Source organism: Corvus cornix, chromosome 4, assembly GCF_000738735.6.
Source record: "Corvus cornix cornix isolate S_Up_H32 chromosome 4, ASM73873v5, whole genome shotgun sequence".
Taxonomy (NCBI): Eukaryota; Metazoa; Chordata; class Aves; order Passeriformes; family Corvidae; genus Corvus; species Corvus cornix.
Genome location: NC_046334.1, coordinates 20,211,943 through 20,239,905, shown reverse-complemented (window position 1 = coordinate 20,239,905; position 27,963 = coordinate 20,211,943). Strand labels below are relative to the sequence as shown.

The window sequence follows — 27,963 nt, the reverse complement described above, 5'->3', positions numbered from 1 at the left end:
CACTGCACATGAAAAAATACCACCAGGGTAAGAAATTGCTGCTTGTTCAAACATCAGTTTTGCAGAGGACTGTGCACAACATATCAATAACCTCTTCCTAATATGAAATTAATTCTAAGGCAGGTATCGAACTCCCATCTACTTCAATGTTTAATACTAAATATTCTATTAAAATTTTTAATATTAACTGCTGCAAGCGGTTACACTGAGCAAAGATTTTAGCAAGAATTTTATTTTAGGTCTGTATGAGCGGAGCAAATAAATAAGTCTCACAATGAAGCAGAACTTCTCAGGCAAACTGAGGAATGGGACTGGGATCTTCCAGAGGAAATTGCAATCACCCTTAGCTGCACTGAAACTGACCAAAAGGATGGATTATCCCTGGACTTCCACCCCACATCTGCATGCCTAGTCTTGACTTCTTTCTAAAACAGGCACAGAAGCTAACAGCAATGTCGTCTTCCTCAGGGTCTTCTGGAGTTCTTGGGCCAACTCTCTTTAAAAAAAAATCCAAATTAATGCTGCAATCATTTTTTTTTTTAATTTGTAAAAATATTTCATATCTACAGACCCACCTAACAATGGGTTTTTCAAACATCACAGAATCATGGAATGATTAGAGTTGTATGGGATTTCAGGACATCACACTGTCCAACCTGCTGCTCAAAGCATGGTGAATACTGAATTCAGACTTATCCACTCTGTAATCCATTAAGAAGTGATTCCAGCTCCTCTTTTCATGACACTAATTTCTTTATCCCTCTCTTTGTGCTAGCCCCTCTTCCATCAATAGAAAATCCCAGATGAGAAAATGTGAACTGCTAACGTAAGAGAAATGTTTTTAGTTCATCAATAAAATAGCAGGAAAAGGGCAGAAAGTTATATAATTTGTTAGTATGTACAACAATCTGGCAAGATTACTCTCTAGGGACTACTAAGAAAATAATGTCATCCTGTGTCTGAGAAAAATTGCTGTCATAGGTAAAAAACTGGGTAAAAGAATTATGGACAGACAAAATGATTTCACCTGACACAGGGTAGACAAGAGTTAGAGGGGCATTCCAGTATGAGCAACACATGGGAATGGAGAGCCAGTGAACAACTCTCATAGTAATAGAAAGAATGAGAGGCCTCAGGTTAGAGATGGTGATCTGAAAGTTTGGCTCTCCTGTTCATTATGAAAAATGGAAGAGGAAACAACAAAAAATTTTATAAAGAAACTGTAGGAAGCAAAAGAAGAATACAGAAATTGCTTGCTGCCCTGGGATGGCTGTTGAAATCAAGGATTTAGCTTGATACAGTTTAAAGAAACATACCTTTGCACAACTAATATCTCTACTCAGAGTTGCAGGTTAATTTAAAAATCAGGTTGTATTTAAAATCATCTGTGGTATTAAATTTCAAACTATGCACGCACACCCCTCCCCCCAAAAAAACCAACCTACTCCCCCCTCCCATCCAAAATACTCAAGCCACACAAATGGTTAGAAATATACTGCTCAGTATATACTAAATGAAGAAATTTTTTTTGCACCTTTTCCTGATGTTTGTGATGGTGATCACTAATCAGTCAGATTGCCAATCTGTCTTGGTTAGTATGGCATTACTTGTAGACTACTGAATTCAGAATGCCAGAGAGGGTGGTACAGAGACTTAGTATTTGCCACAGGTCCCATCTGAAGATGATGTGTCACTGAATGAGCTACTGCTCTGAAACTTATTCCCTGCAGGCAGCCAGACAGGCATCTTTGTTACAGAAGTCACACCATTATGAAGTTCTTAGCCAGCTATCAAGGATAAAATAACATGGTGTCTGAACTATATTCTCAAATTAAGAATTGAAACCTGAATAATTTAAACCCAGTATTTTTGAATAGAATTATTCAAAGATATTAATTATAAAATTTTGCTGGAGGCTTTTAAACTCAAAAATACCTACTAAAAGATACCTCTTAAATGAAAAGTTCATAGTTGTCTTCATAGATACCTGGCAATTAAATACATAAACTCAATTTCTGAACAACAATACTCTTTGCCATGAGATTTTTGGATATTTTGGTTTTTGTTTATTTGTTTTGTAGGGGTTTGTGTGTGTGTGTTCCTTATTCCATGGCTGGTGCTTTTACGTGCTGCTTTATTATAAAGAAGGATTTTCCTATTCATCATTTTCTGTTGCTCTAATTTAAGAATTTATTATGTAGGCAGGGAACAAAAATCAATAACACCTGACCTGAATGAACCAGATATTATGCACAGCATTCCACTGAAGTGAGCATTTTCCTATAACTTAAAGATTTAACTTTGAAAATAAGTTTTAAAATGCTCATCCAAGCCAGTCATGATTACTTATGAATATTGGATGCATCTGAAGAAAACAGGTCTGGTTGCAAAGCAATTTTCCGTAGAAATAAAGATTATTAAATTCGTTAGATAATGCACCCATAGTAGAGAAATCTTTCCAGTTCTCCTGTCAGCTGTAGAAAATATCTGGACCACAATTGGCTGATTTCACCGAGCTGGATGGTACAGTCTTGTGACACCGCCATCTGTGTCACACTTACTCTATCACACAAAAACCACTGATTCAGCACCTTCCAGGAACACTGAATAAACTCGAAAAAGAGGGAATCTTGTCTTTTCCAAGCCCCCCTCCTCAAGTTCTTCACTCTCCAGAACTTCTTTTTACATGTTTTATATTTATGACTAGCACCTCGTTCTTGCCAAACCTGTGACCTACATTCACCCCTGCTTCAGATTCTAGCCAGAAAATAGATGCCAACAAACAGAAGAGATTTACTACACAATAAATAAATCTACAGAATGCAGATCTTATATGTTGCTTCTTGAATTGTCATTTTATGTTTCTACAGTCCAAAAAAACCAAAAGAGTTTGCTAAAAACTTTTATGCTTCGTAAACATGGGCAGAATAGAAAAACACGTAAGTTCTTCATTTATCAGCTAACTCTAACAAAGACATTATCAAATAAATCTGTAGATGCTGATGGATTTTAGAAGTAGATTTCTCTGAGGTGCTGTGAAATGCTGCCAGAACCATAAATGTTCACAAGCAAAACATAATCTATTGGAAGACTATAAAGCTCTAATATGACACTTTTCAACAGGATTATGGATTTGACAAAAATCACCCTGCTAAATAAATACTTACCATAGTCATTATCGTAAAAAATAATGAATTTCTGCCAGGAATATTCTGTGACCACTCTCAAGATGACATCATTTAAGTAGACGGGGGGCCGCACGGAGAGCGTGTAGTCATCGTTGCGGTTGCTCCTGGTGAGCCCGCAGCCGCTCCTTGGCGTTCCTGCCGTGGAGCGCTGGATGAAGAGGTGAGGGATGTGCATGGCGTCGGCCAGAGACTGCAGGGATCCTGCTGATGTGCAGCCGATGGAGCTGACGAGGGCCAGGATGCCTTGGTTCATCAGGTCACAGGCTGGAAGAAAACACAGCGACACTGGGAGTGAGAGCGGGTCAGCGCACAGGGCCTATTTGCTGTCAAAACACAAACACTGGGAGCTGAAACACAACAGCACCAATCAAGAAAAATATGGGTACATTTTTCATATTGAGTAATCCAGACATAAAATTAATCAAAATCATGAAGCTAGTCTATTCATTTTGAGGTGTCTTGTGGTATAAGGTGTAAGACTGTCCTGTCCACCCTATCTAGAAATGAATTCTCCCTTAGAAACGAGACCCACCACTCGATCTTCTCAAAAACACTAAGAACTGATTTCAGCTATGGAATTGTCGTGACCACCCAAGGAGATAAGTACTTTTCAAAGCCTAGCACAACAGCTCCACGAATAATAATATCATTGCATTATACAGGGAAAACTCAAAGAAATAACAGCTCAAGCTTTCTGTAAACTTTTGACGACAACTGAATAGCATTATGGACATTAACCTGTCCAAGGAAAAATGCAGTTTCTTTTGGGGTTTAAGAGGTATATGTATATACGGTATATGTATATCTAACGTAAACTTATCATTTTCTTTAGAAGACAAACAACTCTCCCCCTCAAAAAGCTAGTTTTATAAATAGAAAAATGTTTTCAAAATTCAGTGAACAGTTTCTATACATTTACTTTCCTCACCTCCTTAAGAAAGGCAAGAAGTTGATTGTGCAAAATACAACACCTTACTAATGGTCCTATCAGTTACAGTAGACAGCCCTGAGTATAATACCAGTGACATCCATATTAATACAAAAGGTGTTTATCATGAATAATGTTGATGCAATCAATAAATAGCAAAGAAATTAATAATTATGTCAGTAATTTTTAAGGGTTACCCTGTGAACCAGAGTCTATACTGTGTTTCTAACATGCTGGAGAGCTTGAATGAAGAAATAACATGGACTTGTAGCGTAATTCCCCAGAGCACACCCAAGGTTAAATTTTAAAATACTTAGTTTGCCACTGGCAGAGATACACAAGCAGTTAACCTGCATTTACACATGTAAATGAGTAATGGGATGGCAAAGATTAATATGTATTTACATATTAATATCTAATACTAAACTGTACAATTACTTATTTTGCAGGACTATTCTGCACACGCAACAGGTGCAAGCAAAAACAAGAAACCCACATGTGAGAAAATATTCCCCTAAAAATATAATACCATATTTTAGTTCCAGACCTGTTGCCTTGTATCATATGGCTCTTACTCACACTGAGTAATATTTTAGTTTGCAAACACCTATTGATCTCAAGGGGAATATTTTCAGTGTGAGGAAAGGAGTTCCCCATTCAGGCCCATATGGAGATTGATTTTGAAGCCAAAGGACATCACCAGAGGTCATGAGTGCAGAGAACCACCTTCTCCTAAAGCTAGAGCATTATTCTCATTAAGAGACAGAGATCTGGAACATGGAAGTGTGTTTTCCCAGGGCCTACTGAAGCTGCTGCTGAGGTTTTGTCCCTTGTGAACTCTTCTGAGTTCCTTCATGCAGATAACTATGGGAGAGAGAGTGTTCCCACAGAGAGGTTTCAAAGTGTTTTGGTTTAGGATAAACTGTTCCCTCTGTTACATGCTCTGAATACAGCTCAGCTTCGGGACTTCAAGTTAAAGGTAACACATTTTCAATAACTGAAAGTATCCTTCTTCAGAAAAGTATCAAATATGATTGGTAATGGGACAACAGAATTATCAGCATCTCATACGTTTCTTAAATTTGGAACATTTCAAAACAATCTTAATAGCTATTCATCTTTTATGCTGCTTGTTACAGTCCTTTATCATCACTTTCAACAAAGATAAAATACTTGTCAAGTGAAATTTTTAGGGAGATGCTGAATCTCTTTCTTGATATGGTTTTCCTGTACCAAGGACTGCAATATCTAGGTTGCATATCCCAGTGAGAATGCTACTGCTTGAGACAAAAACTATTTTTGCTGATATAATGTTAGATATTGATAGAATTGATATAAATAAAATTCGTTAGATTTTGCAAAAGCCTATTTTTAATACATCAAACGTTTAAGTTTTTTGACTCTGATGTCACCTGTTCAAATATAATATGTAGTGTGACCCTCCAGTCTCTCAAACCTGACTTTTAAAAATATAGCCAAGTCAAAATGCATTACAGAAATTGCTTGAAAATGTCTAAATTTCCAGGCACACTTTCAGACCCTGAAAAACCACTCCCTGTAATGCCATGAAGTGGGAGAAATGCTTTTTATGAAAATTGTTATTGAAACATGAAGGGGAAGAAAACAGCATGAAACATTCAGCTCCACAGGACCGAATGTTAATACTGGCAAACAAACTGAAAAAAGGATTAAAATCTTCTCCCTTGACACTGCATCACATTTGTTACAATAGCCTCAGGACCGAAGTTGCCTGGGTGTCTCTTTATTCCGTGGAATGCTTATGAGAATTGCGAGTGCTGGATTCGAGCAATAGGCACTTAATTATGCTCAAATAGACCTTACTCCTGCACACTTAGAGACTATTTAATACACAGAGAGTCAGCTCTGGAGAAGGGACAATATTTCAGAGGTAGCTTTTTCTAGAAAATCAGTGCATGAGTTTGAGAGTTCACCTCTGAGTAAAACTGACTGCATTATTCTTTGAGCAGAAATATAATTTCTGCAGTATATACACATTCAAAGTAAAGCCTATGCAATATGTCAAAATATTATTGACAATATTCAAATATTCCTCAGCCAAGCAGATGTTTTGTTCTCTCCATGAAAAGAGTTGATTGCGAAAAAGCACAAGACTAAGATCTATGTCTTCTCAAGCCTTTTTTCCCCCCTCACTAACAGAAACTCTACTAAAATCCTTTTCCTACTGTTCCAAATCTTTCAATTGTATCTTATCAATTGACTAAAAGCTACAGTTCAGACATATTTAAAATCCTGGTTGCATTCCTTTCTTGAGTCTGAAATATCCAAGTTTTGTTTTGCCCCGTCTGTACTAAGAAACCCACCCACTCACATATATATCTATATACACACATATACATATATATATATACATACACACACACTTAAATGCTATCTTGGCATTCAAAACTCTGCTGCCATTTCATTTACTACAACCTCCTTTGTCGACTGTATTTCCAAGCTGGTATTTAGTCCACTGCCAATATGATCAAGGAATATTAGTTTGCCATCAACTAGAGAAATAAAAATATTGCTGTGTCTGTTAAGTCCTCAGTCATGTCTGCAGAAATGCCAAACTCAAATGGACCTGTACACAGCTCCATTACAAATTTAGCAAAGAAGGGGAAGAAGTTCAGTCATAGTGTTTCTAAAATACTGATTCATACTGTAAGTTACGTTTAAACATCTGTTGTCCAGATATTAGTTCACCCTTATAACCACCACGCAGCAGATGTTATTACCAGCTTCATCTTCACCAGCTAAAGGAATAAAACTAATCACATTATTTTAAGCATTGCATAGAGAGAATATTAAGAATATCAATAAGATGATTTAAAATGCTTCTCCAATTTTTATCTATATCTATATCTATATATATATCACGCATAGCACACCCTGGCATGCACTCAGAATTATGTTTAACTCTGCAGCTTATCTGGGTTTTATTCAAAATGCAAAGTTTCTGAATTTTCAGCGCTAGTGGGCCAATCGCCAGTAACAGAAAAGCAATCTTTTCGAGTAAAATCTCTTGTTAGTTTGGCAGGCATTTAAAGAAAATAAAAAACCTAATTTTATGGTTAGAATACTATTTTTTTAAAAATAAAGACCACAGCCAATTCAATTTGAAATAAATAATTTACATCTAGGCTATCAGCTTGTACAAGCACTTCCAGCAAAGCAGAATTTAAATGGCTATGGTAACAAATGTGTCCTTAAAATGAGTTTTCTCTAAAATGGAAACAATGGTAGGTCCTTAAATAACTACTAGTTGCTGTAATTTAGAAAGAAAACAAAACAAAACAAACCTATAAATAAGAGCAAGTTAAAAACAGATGTAGGAATAAATAAGAAACACCAAGAAAAGGGGATTACTGAGAATTAACTATTGCTATGAAAGTGAGAATTTTCTTACTTATTTCTCCCATGTTCTTCCTGATAGTAAATCACATCACCCTCATCTACTGTGAACTGATGAGCCAAACTGGAAAAAAAGTAGTATAAGATCGCTAGAGACTTCAGTAGCAGTCCAAATTTGCTCCCACTTAAATTGCTGGTTAAACAAAGTCAGACCAACTCTTAAAATTATGTTTTTGGAAATGCTAAATGCTGTGCATACAGAGTGGGTAGGGTCCCTTTAAATAATCAGACATGTATTCTACAGTCCTTTTCATCTTCTATAATCTAGAAACTACCAGGCTCCTTCAAGAATTGTAGCATTGTTTGACTGTGCTGATGTTGAGTGAACAAAAATCACATCTAAATGCTGTTCCCAGAATCATGGTCCCATGGGCCTGAGTCGCACATCCCAACGTCATTCCCCTGGATGTCCTCTTCACAGCTGACATCATTCCAACCTCACTGCTCCTGGATGTTTTCCACATATTATCCACATGGATCAATGCCTCAAAGCTATTTATTTGAATGGGAATCTGGGGAAGAAAACTTCTCTTGACTGATATGTCTGGTTTGGGATAGAGACTATAAAACAGTTTGTTACTCTGTACATCTGCTCTATGCTTTGAAAGTGCTCCAAGGATTTTGTCACCAGGAGGGCTCCATACAGTTGGGCCAAATTTGCTTTCCTTTGGTTTCTGTTGAAGGTGAATACAGTCTTTCCACAGACACATTTTTTATCTTCTTACTCTCTTTTAGAGCCCGTACAATTCACCACCTGATGAATCACAGGTTCCCTGGAAGAATACTCAGATTTGTTCCCCATTCCATCCAAATGGCCAGGAACCTGCAATCTTGTCAGAGGTCAGGAAAAAAAAAAAATCTAGTCCATAGGAGCCTCATACGATAGCAATGAAGAGAGTATTACTGGATTTATTAATGCGTTCCAGAAATTCATCATCCAAATCAGGATACACAGCTGATTCAAGGGTCAAAATATCCAAGCCCCTATAAATTAATATTAGGCAGCTTCTAAGCAGCTTTGAAAATACAAGCCATTATTGTTTATTTTGAGAATATGCTGTTGGTTGCTCCTCAAATCCTCTCTGGGCTTCAGGGTGCTCATGAACACTGAGGAACCATAGCATGCAAATTCTCTGTTGCAAAGGGTAAGGAATAAGGTTAAAGTCTGCATTTCTTTCACTGTGATGTTCTGCTCCCTCCCAAAATGCAATATTTTTTGTCTTTTTCACCTTGAAACACTCCCCAAACCACTCATGAATTCATTGCAGAAAGATAATGTAGTCACATGAAAACACCCATGAAAACTGACAAGAAGTTTAAACAGATAAACTACAGGTCTTTCTGTTTGGTGTTCATAATCTCAGATACAAGAAGTAGAATGAAATGTGATTATGAGATCCATGATTAAGTGAGATTGGCCTCAAATTTCCAATAAATCTTTTTAGTCACTTTTGGATGGCAATTCTGCTCTTGCAAATTATTTTTCCTTCATAACACAGTGGTTCATCCCAGACTTAGAGCTGAATTATTTCGAGAAGAGTGACAGCACATTTTTAATATATCCTGAAAACTCTTCAGAAGGAAATAAGGAGAAGATGGGGGGGAGGGGAAATTATTGACTGGATTTTAAAGAATATTCTCCTCTGCAATGCAGATAACTGAGTCTATCCTGTTCCTTTTTTTGATAAGGTTATAGAATTCCACTTCATTTACATCTTCTCTGTAAACATTAGTAAAAATTTCCCTCCTGCCACTACATTATGCACAACTCAGACTGCTAACAATATTTTAAACTCACTTGTAATTAACCTTTAAGGGATTTTAGTTTGTCCTGACTGTAAAACAAACTTGTGTTTGAGCCTTAGCAGTGGTGCTTTCTAAGCCTTGGGATTTCTTTGTTTGGGAAAAATAATCCAAACTTCTGGTACCTAAAAAACTATTACCAGAAAGTGCATTTGCATCTCTGTTGCACAAAACACCCCAACCACTTTTCGAATTTTTAATACTGAAAAGCATTTGAGAGTCTTTTCTGGGTCAGATATCTTCCTGTATACAAGCTTTGCCAATTATGGTAGCATTAAATCCGCTACATTAAAATTCAATAATTAATCTGAGCCTTGAAAAAATAAACTAAAAGTCTCCCAAGTTTGGAGGAGAGCAAGATTTATGTATAAAAGGTATTTTGATGCTGTTGCTTGCAGGATTCAGTGAGAGGGCTTGAAAGAAGCACAGCTTGCAAAGGCTACCAAACAGAAAGAAGGCTCCACAAGTTCTCTTTTTGGACAAATGTCCTGATTTATTTACTTTTTCTTTCACACCAGCCTACAGCTCTTCTGTTCAATTCCACAGAAGCACAAAGAGATACATGTCTTGCCAGGTTAGCACATCAGGCAGAGAAACAGCCGTACAACTTGCTATATTTTTTAAATCTGGTATCACCTGGCACTCAACAATTGCACCCAGGCTTTGTCTCAGAGAAATGATGGTTGCCAGCCTCTCAAGAAGCCTGAGCTTTTCAAAAAACATTTAGAATCACTCCCATCATTTTAAACAAGTTACACAGCCACAAATCTTCAGCTGAAAGTGGCTTAAGCTGCCACGTCTGTTAGGATGCAAACATGAGTATACTCCCCAAAAAGGACAGGGTGCTTTTCAGGGTACCTATGGCTGAGATGTTAAGAGGCTGTAGTATTGCTAGATCTGGAAAGAGGAGGCTGTGCCAGGCAGCACTGCTGAAGAAAAGCTTGACATGTGTGCTAAGGGGTGAAGAGGGACAGGGAAAGAAGGAAGTTAAAATCAATTAAAGTCAGGCACTGACATTCACTGGGGAAAAGGCTAGATACACATCACAAAATTGACCTCTAGAATCCTGGCATCCCAACAGGGATGTCTGTCTGAAAAGGTAATATAGCCTATTGGAAAATAAGAAATGCAAGGAAACCCAGGCATAGATTCCAAAAATTACTCCAAAATATTCTCTTTTATTTGTGCTGAACTCCCACCTATATAAGCCAAATCTCATCTACTGCCAGCATCCTTGCTCAAAGAGTTGCACGAGCAATTTCCATTCATCAATTCAGCAAAATGAAAACTTTTCATTTCAGGTGAAATCATTGGTAGATTCCACTTGATTACCTAATTTGTGATGAAGGACATATTACCTCAGTATGCCATGACAACTTCCTCCATCCCTGACTTTGTTCCTTCACCCTTGCACTGCTTCTGAATCTTTTATTTCCTTAGCCAGCACAGTTTGAGTAGTTATTAAGCAGCACATACTGTCCGATACCCTTTTAATACCTAGCTTGCCTGCTAGATAGCATAGCAGCAATTATATGGAAACAAAAAGGCTGAGTCTTAAAGCAGCTTAATATAAAATGAAATATAATTTTATCAAAAGATAACATCCTGATGCAATCACAGGAATTTACTCTAATTCTATGTTCCCTGGAATTCTGCAGAGAAGGCCTGGGGGGTAAAACCCCTCAACAACAAGGTTGTTAAAACCTTGAGCATCAGCATTTCTTGTTTTATGAACCTACTCAAAATAAGCCAGGGTAATTTTCTTGTTAAGAGGATAAAACACTGAACTTGAGGACATTTGACAAAAATTATACTTTCCTTGCCCCCTATAAATCAAACTGTCTCACAATTTTCCCTTCCCTCCTTTCTGTTTCAATTCTAACTTTCCTTCCTGTCTGCTTTTCTTGCCCTGAGCATCACAGAGCATTGGCTGTCATCGTCCCATTGCCTGTTCTCCCTCTCTCCTTAGAATCTGCTCCAGCCAGGCAAAACAACTTGCTTTTCCTCTTCGTGGCACCTTCTCCACCTCTTCTTTTTAAATTTTTTTTTCCCCACCTACTTCACCCCATTGCCTCCAATGTCCAGAAACAAGATCTAGAGGACTTGACACTGCAGTGAGAATCTGAAGACTCATATCCTGGGTCCAACTTTGCCATCACTTTGTTGCATAACTAATTTGGGATTAGTAATCTGATTTCCCTTATGCTTTGGTGATTATGATAATTTGACACCTTTGTAAAACAGTTTTTCATGACCTAAATAAAAGAAATTACACTTGTGTTTTCCCACCCATTTTTTTTCAAGGTTAGAAGGCCTGTTCCTGAGCATAACTCACACTGCCAGAAGTTCCTTTACATCTCGTTTCTTTTCTGAAAGCTTGTGTTTCATAGCCCCCCTTCTCTTGCCCAAACTATTAATATGGAGACAACAGGCTCTGCTGGAGAGATACAGTGGGAAGCACAATACCACAGCCTAGTCCAGGGCAGACAAAAGAACACACAGCTGGTAGCACTAGCTTAATTGGAAGCCCTACAATGGGAAAAGCTGCCTGTGCTGCCCTGGATGATCTTGGCATCCTTCCAAGCATAGATATTACTGAACAACACTGTTCAAAATAAGACCATCCCCCAAATGAAAAGAAATCTGTGAACAGTAATCTGGGAGAGCTTTCTTTCCTACAGTTCAAGCAGCAAATATTCAGGGAATGTTCTGCTATGGGGACAGCTAAGCAACTTTTTCAATCTTTTAATGTGGCATTGTAGACAGAGTATAAACCAAAAAGGGCACATACTGATTTCTTAAACCACCCCCCCAACAATAAAAATAAAATGAAACAAAACAAACAAACAAAAAACCAAACAAAAAACCCAAACAAACCAATAGTTCCAGCTGAGTGAATCAAACAGAGCAACTTAAGACCAAACAATACCGAGGCCAGATCTTGCATTTGCCACAAAAAAGGGAAACAGACATCAAATAAAGAACTTTGTATGAGAATAAGCAGAAGGCAAGGGAGGTGGTACATCAGTTGCAGAAAATACATGGCTGTGAAAAAACTGAGAAGTCTGTAGGAGTTCAGAACATCAGTTCCATTAGCAACTTAGCCACTCAAGAAAATCTCAGATGAGTCAAAACAACTCTCACCATTATTATTTGCTAAGAATAGACATTGTGCTTGATTCACTGACTGACACACAGAATAACAAGCATGATAAGAATAAAATAATCAACTACCTTTAACTTTTTCATTATTTGCAGTTCTGAAAGTGCTTTGAAAAGATACATGGCATCTTCACCTCTATTTTACAGAATAAAAAACACCAGATGTGCCAAGAAGAGTTTCCTGCCCAAGGTCAAAAAGCAAGGCAAGAAAATTATTTTCCATGCCAAGCTCAAACATGTACAAAGGCTGAAAATAAAGTTCTTTGTTGTAGCTTTTCATTGTTTGTTTTGTGCATTAGTGTGCCACTGAAACTGTTCTATGTCCTGAGCCCAAGGTAACAATGCTTTATGAAAACAAAAAATTTTGAAGGAAGGCAAGGCAGCCTACAACAACAGGATTAAGTAACAAAGACTTCCAGATCTGCAGTGACCCCAAAGCAAGACCCCAAAGTTGATTATGAGAACATATTGAGTCACAAGCATGTAGGTAATGGAGAGTGAATGTGGAAAAGGAGAGCAGAGCCGTAGGTGAGACACAAACTATCGATGCATAACACAAAATGCCAGCAGACATGGAGAATGAATTATAAGCAGAAGTATTGGATGAAGGAGTAAACATTTCACAAGGAAAATTACAGATACAATGTTGAAGAGAAGGGAAATTGTAAGGTATTGAGGTCAGGGGGGACAGGGCAGAAACATTCATGGAAAATTCAACTCCTGGGAGCCGAACACATGATCATGGGTTTTAGAAAAAGACATATATACTTGTATCAGAGGACTCCAGCATCTCTGCTCATATTACTTACAAACATTCTCCACATGGTTTCAAACCTGGTGGGCAGTGTGATTGGTTCCAACAAACCCAGATAAGCCACAGATTCACTAACAACTACGTAAGACATTGAAACCCAGAACAACACACTGACAAAGAGCTGAGGGTGCAATTCTGACAAAGTGAAGATAAGAATTCAGAAATGTTAAAACAGTACTAGTGAAAGGCATGGGGAGAGCAAAAAAGGGTACACAGTGTTTTGCAAGCAGCAACAATAAAGGAATAATACGAGGGAAGTAATCACAGCTTTGAGGTAACAGAGAATGTTAAATATTAGTTGGTAAGTGATGAGACAGATTTGCAGTCAGGAAGTAATAAATCCATTTAGATATCAGGGAGGAGGAGGATGCAGGTTGCTGCAATGTGGGAGTAATTGAAGAGAGCAGAAGATACAGCAAGGAGGACAGTGACAGTGCTACTGCACTGTATCTGCTGAAGTGCAAATAGTCAAGGCATTGACAAACGTGTCAGCTAAAAGGGCGCTGGGGAAAAATCAGCTTGGTGCATGTTACAGACAAAGCAGCAGCTGGGCTTGGCAGCAGCTTCAGCATGTGAAGAGAAGGAGAAAGAAGACAAAATGTGCCTAAGTCTGAGAGTCTACTCTTGCTTTCTTACTCCAGGAATAATAATGATGCAGTGTTCCTTTAGTGCCAGTTGCAACCTTTTACTGAGATTGCTTTGACTGTAATGGCTGCAAGAGATGCCAGGAAAAGAAGGTAATGCAGCTTTTCTGTTCCCTTGACTTTTTCCAATGTCACAGAAAAAGAAATTTGCATAACCCCAAAATGGAAAATATACATTTTCAACAAGGAGTATTTGAGTAACACTAAACACTTAACCTTAATTGAAAGCAGCAGTTGTTCTAAACCATGCACACTATGGTAAAACGTGATTGAAAGAAAATTTAAAACCTATCTCTGACATCAGAGAGATGTGTCCAACAAAAACACGCCCAATAAACTATTAGAAATCAATTGACATAAATCCTATTTGGAATCAGAGGTAAAGCTTTCCCGTGCTTTTAAAGTAGCATTTTAAAATTGTGACAAACACAAAACCACGTAGGGAGTGAAAAAAAGGTGGTCTCAGCTTCCAAAGCTGGAGAAGAAATAGTTTTGCACAGCTATACAGCACAAGAGAGCCACATGCAGGAACACCATGTGGAGCAAAGCACTAGAACTGCTGAGTCTGCTCATTTGCTTTTCCCTGAAATGGAAATTACAATTTTCTTCCTAGATCTCTTAAAATCTTTTAATTGCTATTGGATCGAAGCACCAGTGCTCACTGTGTTGTTTCAGATACCAGCAAGTCTATTCCTTCACTGAAGATTTCACTCCTGTGGTGCAGCACTTCATGTATTTACTGACATGATTTTTTTCTCCAGCTCTTTCATGCTGCCACAATAACTCCTCAAATCAAGAGTATTGACTCCACTACAGGAATCTGTCTTCTTTACTTATTTTGCCTTGGTATCACCTCTCAAGTAGTAACTGAGTTGGTCTGTCACTACTGGATGTGAAAGAGAGGGGAACCAGGATTACTGTGTATATCAAGAGCTCCTAGTTGTGAATTGAAAATAGTGTCATTCCCTTTGACTTGCTTTTTCCATGCATTTAGCTTGCCCTGAAACTAGCAATAAATGAGAGTACCACAGAACACCTTCTGATCTGCAGTACTACAGATATCATTTGTAGGAAAGCAGAGGCAAAACCAAAGAACTGACATAAAAAGTGTTCTTTTCATTCAAGCACGTCCAATACTTTATGAAAACAAGGACATATGTTTATTTCCATTTTACCACAAGATCTGAAGGATACAACAGAAAAAAAAAAAAAGCAAAAAACAAACAAACAAACAAACAAAAAAAAACCAAAAAAAACCCAAAAAACAACAAACCAAAAGCAGTGCATCTGAAGAACTGGAGTTACAAAAACCTGCTATTCTGCCAAGTAAAATGCTGGCCCATACACATGGAAGTGGCACTCCAAATGCCTCTTTACTGTTTGAATCCTGTGTGTGCAATCGAAAAAATGCTGAAGTTTCAGAAAGGCTTCCTCAGGACTGAGTCAAGCAGGATTTTTTTAAGTCACATAAGCACTGCCAAGGACATTGTAGCAATGCCTACGTGGTCTTTGTGCCATTGGTCTGGTCTGATCAAAGCACAGGCACTGCCTACCTTTCCCACTGCCTCTCATTAGAGTGTTGCAAGAGGTGTTCCACAGGAAAAAAAGGTCAGTTTTCAGAAATTTAATTACAGATGACTAGCTGTCAAGAGTAAATAATTTCAAAATTCATTTTAACACATGAGTCTGCATAATTCTAATACATTATTCCATTGTCTGTAAGTCCGTTTCTGCAGAACTTGGATAAAATAGGAGGCTTAAGCTTAGCAAATAGCCCTGATCTCATTTCACCAGTTTTGAAACGTGTGAAGTTTTCTGACTTTTCCAAGAGTTATGCCTGATTTTCACTTATGAATTAGTGAGAAGAGAGCCAAGCACATTTTTCCATTCCTCAGGCTTTATACAATCAACTGTCTTCCTTTGTGAGAAGGGGAATTTCAGACTGCTATATTCTAAGGCACTGTTAGCCATAATTTTTCTTTTGTTCTCTCCCCTTTGCTGCTTTGGGTAACAGCTTATTTTTTAATTGCAACATAGTGAATAGACTGGAGATTTTTTTTTTTCTTTTTTAGTAATTGGGTGCATGCATTTTCTTATTTGGTCTGTCAGCAGCACCCGTACACACAAATATGTAGGTATACACAGAAAATATGACTGTCTCCAACTTCTTGTACACAGCAATATTCTATGACAAGATGCATGGGCCAAATGCAAAACCAAGAGAAAAATATATGCCTTAACTTGAAGAACATAGTATCTCTCATTTATGAAAGTTGCCTGCACTTCTAAGTCTTTAGGACATCCAACCACAGAAAAAGTCTAAGGTCAGTGCTCTGCAAAACTTCAAGTAACACAGGCAAATATTTAGCATTAGTGCAAGGGATGACCAAAAATCCTGTGACTTTATCCCCACAATAGAAAATTAAATCCTTTTTTAGACTTAAGTTGACATTTGAACTAACGTAGCCTTCATTCCTTGTTATTTTGTATGAAGGCAGACAAGTGATGCCAAATACTATGGAATAAGGTGATTGGCACACATATAAGGATTGTCAAATTACCTCACTTCCCAAAGTAAGCAACAAAAGGTGAGACAGAGCAGGAAGGGGAAAAAGGAAATCCTTTTATTCTCAGTATCACTATCATTTCTAGTGCCAAAACTAATCAATGGTAAAACCCAGGGATGTCAAATAAAGAATGGCAAAGAGTAAGCCTTATATCTTCATGCGTAAGGTTTGCAAACACCAGGAACTAGTGGAGTATTTAAAACATGAAAAAAACCCAACAAACCCACAAACAAAATGAAGACAAAGACACAACCCACCCCTATTCTCAAACTTCATCTATTTGAAAAATAAGGACAGCCCTGGAAATGCAGTAAAAAGTCCTGTTTAAAGTGATTTTTTCAAAAATTTTTTCTAGTGAGAAACGCTTTTTCCCATCAGCTCATATTTTTTCCACTGCTTTTTGTCAATTGGCACTTAAAGCATTCAAGGATCTGAGGTTTTGGTGGCAAGCTAAGATTGTGATTACAATACCTTTAAATGCCTTGGGAATGACCCCCAGGACTGGCATCATCAACATGCCTTATCCCAACTCCTTCTTGAAAGGTCTTGCTTCCCCAAGAATTCCTTTTTCTTCAAAGGAGAGGCAGGTATAGATCCTTAAATAGATCTATATGACATGCTCAGCCTCCTACCCATGGGCATCCACACTCCCCAGTGGAACAATGTTTCAGCCACACTTGTTACCTTGGAACTCAGGTCTTTGACTCACTCTTAATGTTTCCCATAAAGACAATTACCTACTTCCATATTCCCCTGCCTGTGCCATGATTTGGAGTAAAGTCCTCTACATCAACCTCCATAGAAGAGCCTGGCCAATCAGTTCCTTTTTATTTCCATATGCAGATTCCTGGAAAGGCCTGCAAATCTACCACCACAAGCCAGATTTGCAGATTTCATTGGAGAACAACAATGAAATGTACCATAAAAGCTCTTTGAGGTGGAAGGAAGTTTCAGGGGGCTGCCAACCTCAAGTCATCCTCTTCTGTCACCTTTTCTAGAACCTAATCCAGCTGTTTCTCAAAAACAACAAACAAATATGCTTTACAGACCACAGTGACTTCTGAGGAACAATCCCCAACCTAACGTATGCCACTGCTTTGCAATCGCACATACACTGCTGTGCCGCTGCTTCACGTGTTTCTATCAGCTAAAAGACAGCTTTCTTCGCACGCAAATTTTTTTTCTCTACCTGGGAGTATAACAGAAATAGAAACTCCTTTAGCTGCAGAATATGTAAACTGCCCACTGCCTTGGGTTACTGTCTTTTTGCTGTTAATAGGAGCTGGCACAGGCTCGTGGATTCACACTTGCATATCCTGCTGCAGAGTTAGGAACTACTGCTTTTTGTAAAGTGTCTTCTCCTTTCACAAAGGAAGAGTATAGCACATAATGCTGTTTCGGTGGACTGATACCATTGTTTCATTTTTAATAGATACCCCTGCAAAGGGAATTGTTACCAGTACTATTGTTATGAAAAACAGATTAGACAAAACAATACATTTTACAGAAGGCTGATCACAAGAAGAATGATAACATTAGCAGGGCAACTGTTTTTAAATACAGGCTACTACCACTTTCTCTCAGCTGAAGTAAAGAGGATTAGCAATTCTGCAAATCAGAAACTTGACTATTTCAAGTGAGGGAATTTTTAAACAGCATGTCCTGATGATGTTAGGTAAGCCTGGACAAACCAGACCAGGGAAAATTTCACATAAAGACAGACAACATGGCTGTGAGGAAGCAGACAGCTGTGAAGGAGGAGGAACTGCTGGATGGCAAAGATGACTTTTTTTTGACTTTGTCACTAGTAACAGAAGGCCATATTTCTTTACACATCCATTTTAAACACCAGCCAAGGGACACTCCAGTTTTCTGGATTTTTTTGTTTTCACCATTCTACTTCAAAATACAGTTCCACTTGGTTTTCCAAGGTCGTATGACAGAAATGGGTCCCTGTGAGATATATTATAAATTATGGCAATTTAAACAAGCTAAAGACCAGCTCTTACAAATTGAACTAACCTAGCATATACCCATAGCAGTCTGTCATAGGTTAGCAAGCATAGTCTCAGAAGTGATGTTCTTGCAAAGGGGTGCTTACAGCTCCTCTATGACCTGACAGAGCCTATCAGCTGGCCAGTTTGAATATGGACAATTCTCTAAGCCACTTAAAGTTGTGACCACCTCTGTGATCCACACTTAAGAATAGAAACCCTGAGACAGAGGCGTGGTCTCATTTCTGGTGCTGGGACAGGTGGCTGCGGGGCCCGTGTGGGGGCCAGCAGGGCCAGGCTGGGCCGGGCCACGGCCATCCTGGAGCCGATGGGCCCTGTTCCACCCGCAGAACTCCCCCCCCCCTTCCCCCAGCCCTGCTGTGGGCAGCCGGAGCGGCTCGGCTCCCCCTCTCCAGTGCGGCCAAGATTCAGCTGAAGCTGCCCTGCTGTCTGGCAGAGGTCAGGTAACCAACAGCGATAAGCCACATTCCAGCTGCAAGGCCGAGGTGAGATTAACCCTATTAGTGGTGTGAAGAGCTGAAAACCTGAGGGAAGAGAAAGAGGAGATGCTTAAAGCTGAAATTCTGTTGTGAAGCTATGATGTATCAGAGTACCCATTGTAATTTCATGAAGGCAGGAGGGGTGGAGCGTTCAACTTGTGAACAAAAGCACCTGCACTGAGATAGGCAGATGCTGACGCAGCTGTAATTTCATGAGAAGTTTGAACAGGGAGAGATGGAAGCAATGAGGACCTTTGCTCCAAATGGGAAAGGAGAAAACCTCAGTTCCTAGAGATGCTCCCAGAGATAGTCCTAACAATGAAGATGAGGAAGACCCTTTGCTCCCATGGAAGGAGAGGGGCCTCTGTTCTTAGAGATGAAATGCTCCCAGAGATGGGTGAAGAGAACTTTTGTTCCTGAATGGCTCAACCTTAAATTTGTACCCCAAAAACCTTCAAGAGTGGACCCTCGAAAGCAGTTGCGGGAAAAGCTGCAAGTCGGGGGAAAGGACTCACACGCAGGCAGAGAGACTCCTCTTCCTAAATGGACTGAACAATATTTGGAAGTAGGCGGCTGTCTCGTTGTGATAATGTTTTCATAGCACGAGCAAGAAGAGACTTCTCTTCCTAAATGGACTGAACAAGGTTATTATGGAAGTGGTAAACAGACAGAACATCTCAAGGGTTGTCTTTTTACATGGTCAGTGGGAGAAGGGAGGAAGGTGGGGGGAGGAGGAGAGTTCTGAGGGTGGTATAATTTTTTTTTCTTCTTTTAGGTCTGTTAATAAACTTCTTTATATTCTCTCAAGTTTTGTGCCTGCTTTGCATTTCTCCTAATTCTTATCTCACAGCAGATAAACAGTAATGAGTATTTTGGACCAAACCACTACACTGAATTGGTGTTTCCGCCCAGTTACAAACCAAACCCGCTACACAGTCTTAATAATAGGGAACAAAAATCCAACCAGTCCAATGCTGGCACACTGTGGTCAGATGTTTACTTAGTATTCCATGATTTTTTCTGTAATATAATATTAAAGGAAGGACTTAGAGTTTATAACTACTGTATTATTAATTTTACCAATTCTTGTCAATCAATACAGATCTGTTTAAGGCTATATAACAGAATGTGGAATTGAAAGTAAAGCCTTGATTTCATCTTTTTGGGAAGTCCCTCACTACCTCTGGAGTTGTTCCAGGCAGAATAGGTAAAACCCTAAGAACAGACTTAAGACAGACCCTAAGAACAGTTAAAATCCTGCTGCAGGATTTTAACTATTGCGTTACACAGTATTTCAAAAGACTTAAGGCAGGACTTCTACATAAGTCTTACTAGTAGCTGTCTCTGCAAGCAAAGGTCACCAGCTTTTCATCCAGAGGGCTGCTGATGCCTTCAAATTCCTGAATTTAATTGGTTCACCTCTATCTGGACCCATAAACCCTCCAGCACAGTGGTAGAACAAATGGGTAAAGTGCTGTGCCTTTATGTGATAAGCCCCCGCAACAAAAGCAGATACTTGGTGAGGGCCTGCAGTACTGGGAAAATCTTTTCCTTAATTATTAAAACAATTGTTGTGGCACTGTTTATTTGGAGAGACTTACCTCTTGAAATCAACACATAATCAACACATAGCAATTAAAGCCATCATTTAAGATGTGGAGGATTTAAACCCAGTTTTCTTCTTTATTCAACACCACCTTATGCGACCCAGGCCCAGGGATTCTGTCACTACTCAGAGAGGATTATTCTGGGCCCTGAAGCTCCAGCCTGCCTCTCTGACCATTTCACTTTGCATAGGCTGTTCAAACACATAATGGAACATGGGCTGTAACCCATGGGTCCAGCAGCCTGCTCTTCTCCCATCAGACACTTTGTCCTTATGATTGAGATTTAAGTTGAAATCCTCTGAGGCAGAAAAGAATTTGTGCCTCCTATATCCTCACTGCATGCACAAATCACTCAGCTATCATGTAAAAGAAGAAAATGTCCTGCCTTAGAAATTCTGCAAATCTGGACTCTCACCCCTCTTACTGCTTCTTTAAAAAACTTCAGACAAACAATTTTGCTTTGGATACAGCAGATACCTCTTGTCTACGGGAATATTTTCTTTCTTATTTTATTCTTTTAATATCTTCTTTTCAACAAACCATGAAGTCTAATTGCACACAGGCATGAAATTCCGCATTATCCAGGCAGTCTTCAGTAGACTGCTGAGATCTATGGAACATATAACCAGCAAGCATCTTAAAGGAAAGGAAGCACAACTGTGTCTTTGAAAGCCATGCTCAAAACCCAACTGATAATCTTCAAATCCAGCAGTATAGAGATGCCTGTGGTGATACTTTACATAGATTTTGAAAGACAAATGTGCATTATTTAATTTATTTAGTTTAGGGTAGGTGACAATACAAAATCAAAACAAGCACACAATAAGATCTGATGCTTAAGCAATATTTGGCCACTTTCTTGATTGCCAGAGAAAGCACACTGATGAGGAGTTGTCTAAGAGGGCTCACTTTGCGTTATACAAATTAAAATCAACCAACCAACCAAAACCCTCAAAATTCAGCTCAATTAAAAATCTGCCAGGCAAACAGGAAATACAAACAAGACAGTAAAATGTCTAAACATAAGGAAATAAACCCAAACAACGCCCCAACCCTAAAATCACAACAACAACCACCAAAATAACCAAACAAAAAAACCCTACACCACCACAACCCCTCCAATACTTTAGGGATTGTATCTCAAAACAAAATCATTCAAAGCTTTTTTCCCACATCAAATAGCCTCTTGCAGAAACTAAGGACACTTCACGCCAGACTAATTAAAAAAAAAAAAAAAAAGACACATGAAAGCCCCATTTTAGGTAGTTACAGGAATTCATTCCATATTTCCTCTAAATCTGCTATGCTTCTATTCTTTGCTGAACTGAAACCTCTTGGCTTTTGTATTTTATGAGGCAGACACGCTTTTAAGGGAGCATAAATGAGCACACACAGCTTTATGCATGAGACAGTGATAACAGATATTGAACTTAGAGTTGTATGTGAGACAATTTACCTCACCTCCATTTTTGAGATTTTAGTAATCTCTATTGCTTTGCATCTGAACAACACCTATACATCTAAAAGATCTGCTGTCAAAAACATTAAAAACACAAAAAGCCTTCAAATATTGTCTATATTTACTGAAAGAGTGCAGGAAGAAAAAGAAAAAAGCTAAAAGGATCAGCAAGTATTTATTTTTGTAGACTGAAAATACTGCAATAATGGAAGACTGAACCAGGGTCATCCTGCAATAAGTTAGAAATAAGATTGTTGACACTCATCTGAGATGAGGGGCAACAAAAAAAATCCCTGAAAATATAAACAAAACCAAAATACTTTACATCCTTTCAACATGTTAGCTTGCCAGGCTACTTTGGGGCAAAAAGAATCCATTGTGGGCCTGCCTAAGTATTTTTAAGTAAACTCTGCTGGAGCATCTACAATAGCTCCATTTTTACATATAACGTAAAACCAGTGTGATTTCCATTAGCAAGAATTAATTTCTTCTAAGTGGATAAACTGGGGCAAATTCAAAGCTAGTAAAAGTAAACGGAATTCCATGCTGCTAAGGAATTGTTCAGAAAAATCCACTATGCTTTCATTTGTCCTCTTTTTCCTTGGTACCATTTTTCCTGGGGGAAAGCTTTCTTATCCAATTACACTAACTAGAAAGATAAGACAACTAGTAAACCTACCTGATAGTACTGTTCTGTATCAATTGGGATATACTGCTCAGTACTTTGAGGTTAAGTAAAGCACTGTGTAACGTCAGGAGAATTATATTAGATTGCTGGAGGTAAAACTGCTTCTAATCCTAACAGAGAGGCTTCATCACTCCTGGTTATCCCTCAGGAAGCAGGGGATAATAACATCAAGGTTGCTTTCCTCCTTACTTACTACACTCAGGCCGTTTCAGGTTGCTGAGTCATTGAATAAGATCTAACCCTTCAGATCATCCTTAAAATGTCACATTCAATTAAAACTGTCTTGTTGCCTTACTTCTTTGTCATCCTTCTTTCATCAAAAGCAAGCCTAGACATCGAACCTCACAACAACACCTTTTCCTGATTCCAAAACAAACCCTGGCACAAGAAATATTTATGTTCTAAGTGGTTTGGGCGTGCCCCTAGTCTAAATGTACTTAATAAAAAAGCATTATAAAAATAATCAGAAAATTCATCTTGATTTTTATTCTTTTTTATAATGATTCCTTAAGCGATTGCGAGGTACTGCCACACTTACTGCTTCATAACATCTCTATCTTATAAAGGGAATGTTTGTTAAAAGCCCACACATCTAAACAACTTCAGCAGGTTGAGAGAAACAGAGATAAAGAAAGAAAAAAAGTGAAGCAGGGAAGAAAATGTTTAGGTTTTTTTTTGTTTTTTTCTTTTCACTCCCTTTGGCATTTGTTGAGAGGCTTTAGAGGAATCAATATTCTCAGATTTATAAGGAAAGCAAGCAGGGGGCCCCAAATTTCATGGCCTTTACAGAAACAGACTTCCTGTTAGCTCCACGAAGGAAATGTCAGATCATGATGACAGCCCACATCAGCAGCTACCCGAGAGCCATCACGTTGACTAAATAGCCCGGAATAGGGGAACTGTGCGAATCATCAGCTGGAAAGTGCTAAAAGCTGTCAGAAAAACAACCCCAAACCCAAAACACATACACAAGACACTGTGTTGTTTTAGCCAGGAGTGAATAGAGAAATAGGTCTTCTAGTTATAAATTATTTTTGGTACCATGGAGAAGTGACGTGCCAAGGCGATCTCTCTAGACAACATCCCCCTGCAGAGCTAACAGAGGCAGCGACTACTCTTGCTCACTCACTGGCTATGAGGTGGCTGGCCATGATGTGCCAAATCTGACTTCAGGAGCAAAATCTTCTCTGTAGGAAAGTGACTGATGTTTGACCACAAGCACCACAGTAGCCTTATCATAGAGAAAGCAAAGAGCAGAAATTTTGCATCCCTTAAAAAAAAAAAAGAAAATCAGAAAGCTGCATTGATTTTTAGCTTAAAAGAAAGAGAGGGGGGAAAAACAAACTGTGAACAAAATTCATGTAAATACTTATTAGTTACAAATGCTCTATTAGATCATCTGGGCAAAACCCACAAAAATAGCAACTTGTGAGAATGGTTGTTGGCCTGAGTGCAGGCCAATCAATCCATTATAATTTAAGTGCAAGCTGCTCTGGTAGAGGCAGTAGTTTCCTACTAGATCACGTTTGCCAGCTTGGGGCAGGGGGGATTGTTGGAACTGGAGACCTCTAGGACTGGGGCTTGCCAATGACTTGCAGATATCAGAGAGAGCCTTGTTCATCATGTACAATGATTTGTCAAAATGTCCCGTTTTTACAGCACATGAGAAACGTTCACTTCTCAGAACAAGTGATTTTCTAGGAGTAGGGGCATCTAGATCATATATTCCCGTAACATCTAGGCTATAAGGAACAAAATTTTAAAAAATGTTGTCAAGCCAAGACATACTGACTCTCATCAAAATGCAATTCTCAAACACCACACCACACCCACTAAGATGTGACAAAATGTAATAGATTCCTTGCCAGAATGACAGAAAAATATTTTTCTTTTAAAAACAGATTTTGGGGGCGGGGGAGGGGAGTCGAGAGGAATATAACCAAGTAAACATATATATTATCCAAAAACTTCACGAAAATGAAAGTGTAGAAGGAATCATCCCCATGCTCAGAAGAAGATGGCAGTGTATCGTGCGTTCATTAACAGCCAGCTTATGGCTTGCCAACCACCTGAACTTTTTCCAAATGCTTTAGCTAGCTCAAATTTGACTGCAGTCCATTTTGGCCACAAATTTAAAAATATGTCCTTCCGTTCATGTGTATTGCAATCATTTTGTAAGTGCTAGAGCCAGGCATTACAATTACAACATGCATTACTCAAGCATTTATGTGCTCTCTTTGGTTATTTTTATCACATTCATGCACGCAAGCGTACATCTCAAATAACTCAGACCACATCAATTTCAATTCATTTAAAGCACAGAAAACCTCTATGTTTGCTTCAGAAAGCAGTACACTAAGAGATTCCTTACCCAGGAATGGGAAACATTTATTGAAATGCCTTATTTTTAAGGCAAACTGTGTTTTTCCTTTAGCTTAACTGGCAGACACGGAATCACACAATGGGTCAGGTTGGACAGGATCACAGTGTGTCATCTGGTCCAAACTCCCTGCTCAAGCAGGCTCATCCTGCACAGAGCACATGGCACAGGATTGCATCCAGACGGTTCTTGAATATGTCCAGGGACGGAGAATCCACAGCCTCTCTGGGCAATCTGTTCCACTGCTCAGTCACTATTTACCGTAGCTCAGTAGCAGTAAACATTCATGTTCATCATGTGTATTGTAACAAATCTCACTTAAGCAGAATTCTGACATTTTCTACTAGAAATGCTCAGCTCACCACAGATCTCTTCCACACCAGTAATGAGTTTCAGCAGTGAAAAATGATACTCTCTAGTTTTTTTTCTCACTCATTTTCTCAATACCTATTTTCCTCAGTATTTCCTGCTGAGTACCCTTTTAAAGTTTAATTCATTTTTTGACATAATAGACAGGAAAGCGTTTCAATAAAAAAAAACAAAACAAAACAAAACAAAACAAACCCAAAAAAACCCACCAACATGAAATCTTCCAGGATCAAAATCCCAAACTACTGGAGAAGGGAAAGAGACATTCAGTAGGTGGTACATCTGCAACAAATCAAGTTATCTTAGCTTAAAGGCTTGGATAGCTAGTTGTTGAAGACAGAGGCTGATTCAATCTACAAACAATTTTTAACAGGAAGTGTTTCTAGAACTGAACCATCCTCCTGACACCCTGCCTTTGAACACTTGTATACATTGATGAGGCCCCCTCTCAGTCATCTCTCCTTGAGGCTGAACAGGCCCAGATCAGCCTTTCCTTGCAATAGAGATGCTCCAGTCCCCTCATCGTCTTTGTTGCCCTCTACTGGAGCTGCTCCAGGGGCTCCACAAACCAGAACTAACAAACACCTGTTAACCATGATCACTTCATCAAACAGCCACAATTTCACTTCCATGAACCTATCTATAATCAGCTCTTCCTTTGAACAGACAGTGTTTACCAAATGCAGAGCAGGCTAGAAATACAGAAAAGACTGTAAGCAGTATCAGTCAGGTGTCTCTCAACTTGGGGCAAAGTATGGGTACAAATTTCCCTTCTTCTGTGTGAATACTCACAGGCTGCCTCTCTGCATAACCAACTATTTCTCCACAGGTATTTGATGCAGAAGGAGAACTGTCCCACTTTGCTGGTGTCACTTCAGTTTGATCCATGGTATATGGAGCCATGAAAGTGGCTATAATCTGGAAAGTATTTGGCTGGAGAGGGACTCAATAGACAAAAGTAGATAGAGATTGGACGAAGCAGCTGTTTAGTGTCATGTTTCTGGTTTTGGATATGACAAATCCTGTAGCATTTCAGCAATAACGAATATATTAACTAGCTGTATTACACTATATTGCAATGTTTTGCAATTGTTTAACTTGGTGTCATTAATGATATAGAAACATATCAATTGTCATGAAAAATGCAGCACTTAGAAGAAGATGAAGATCCATAGAGAAAACTTAGTTCTACTGAAGGCAGTGGCTCTTTCTCCTTCTTTTATAAATCCTATTCCTATCAACAACCTCCCTCTTTTTTTGTTTGATTACTGTCAGACTCTATTTGTAAAGTCTTATTTTATTAGAAGGAATGTAAAAGAAATCATGGTTACCTATTTCCAAGTATATCTGAAATGCCAAATTTTGTATTCTGTTTCAGTGGCATCAGAAATTTGACTAAGCTGCAAATCAATTATTAAGGGTAGAAGAGGAGACTAATAAATTACCATTGCTTCTGAATTGCAGTGGTGGCCTTTCCCTCTTCACAGGAGTGTAATACATGCAGTATACACTTGTCATATATGTGTTATATGGAAGTTTCTGATGATTGATAAAAACAGTGTGATGCACAATAAATCACAGTATGACAGGCATGATCAGAGCAGCCTTATGAAATGTCCAGTCAGGTCTGAAAAGCCCAAGATCACAGAATCAAAGAATGATTTAGGCTGGGAAAGACCTCCAAGATCATCAAGCCCAGGCTTTGACTGATCACCACCTTGTCAACTAGACCATGGCACTGAGTACCATGCCCAATTTTTTCTTGAACACTGCCAGGAATATTGACTCCTTACGTCTTAACATAATGTAAATCTTTTACTTAAATACTGTTTTAGATCTAATTCTTTATACTGAAGAACAGCATCCTTCCCTATAATAAAATTATATTTTTCCCATGGTATAAAGCTATGAAATATAAGAAGTTCACAGGGAGGCTAGTAATCCTTCCAATACTTCTTGAAACAGCAATTCACCTATTTAATAAAAATTTCTAAAATTTTGCCATCATTTTCTATCTCTCTTACTTTCCCTCCTCCTTCCTCTACTTTTTTAATTAAAGCTTCTAAGGAACACTTATTGAAAGGTCTTTTATCCTCTTATTGCTTTTTTAATTCTTTACCTCAGTCCTTTTATACTCCTCCTTAATCATGAATGCAAATAAAATTCAAAGTGTAATCAGCAGCTGCCTAAAGAGAGCATGGAGCTCTGTTTCCATGGGAACAGTCAAGTCAGTCCTTGACCAGCGGAGGAATCCCACCTACCTTTCTGCCTCATTCCTTGCACCATCCCTCACCCCTTTTGGTTTCTAACCATCCTTGCTTCCCTGGAACATGCTGCATCTGACAACAAATATTTTCCTTTGATCTAATGACAAATGATCACCAGCACAAAGTTCTTTTACATGCAAAACCAACCACCAGCAGCA

The 27,963-nt window shown here is 38.7% G+C and overlaps 1 protein-coding gene across 2 annotated transcripts in view; it reads right to left on the bottom strand.

The window, feature by feature from the left end:
• Nucleotides 1-27,963, bottom strand: part of GRID2 (glutamate ionotropic receptor delta type subunit 2) — a 693,323-nt gene that overhangs the window by 283,095 nt on the left and 382,265 nt on the right. For both annotated transcript variants that reach the window (XR_005601815.1, XM_039551427.1), the window contains exon 3: nt 3,168-3,452. Coding sequence is in view for 1 of the 2 variants with exons in the window: in XM_039551427.1 (XP_039407361.1) it covers nt 3,168-3,452 (285 nt within the window). In the remaining variant the exon portion in view is untranslated. The remainder of the gene's footprint in view (nt 1-3,167; nt 3,453-27,963) is intronic.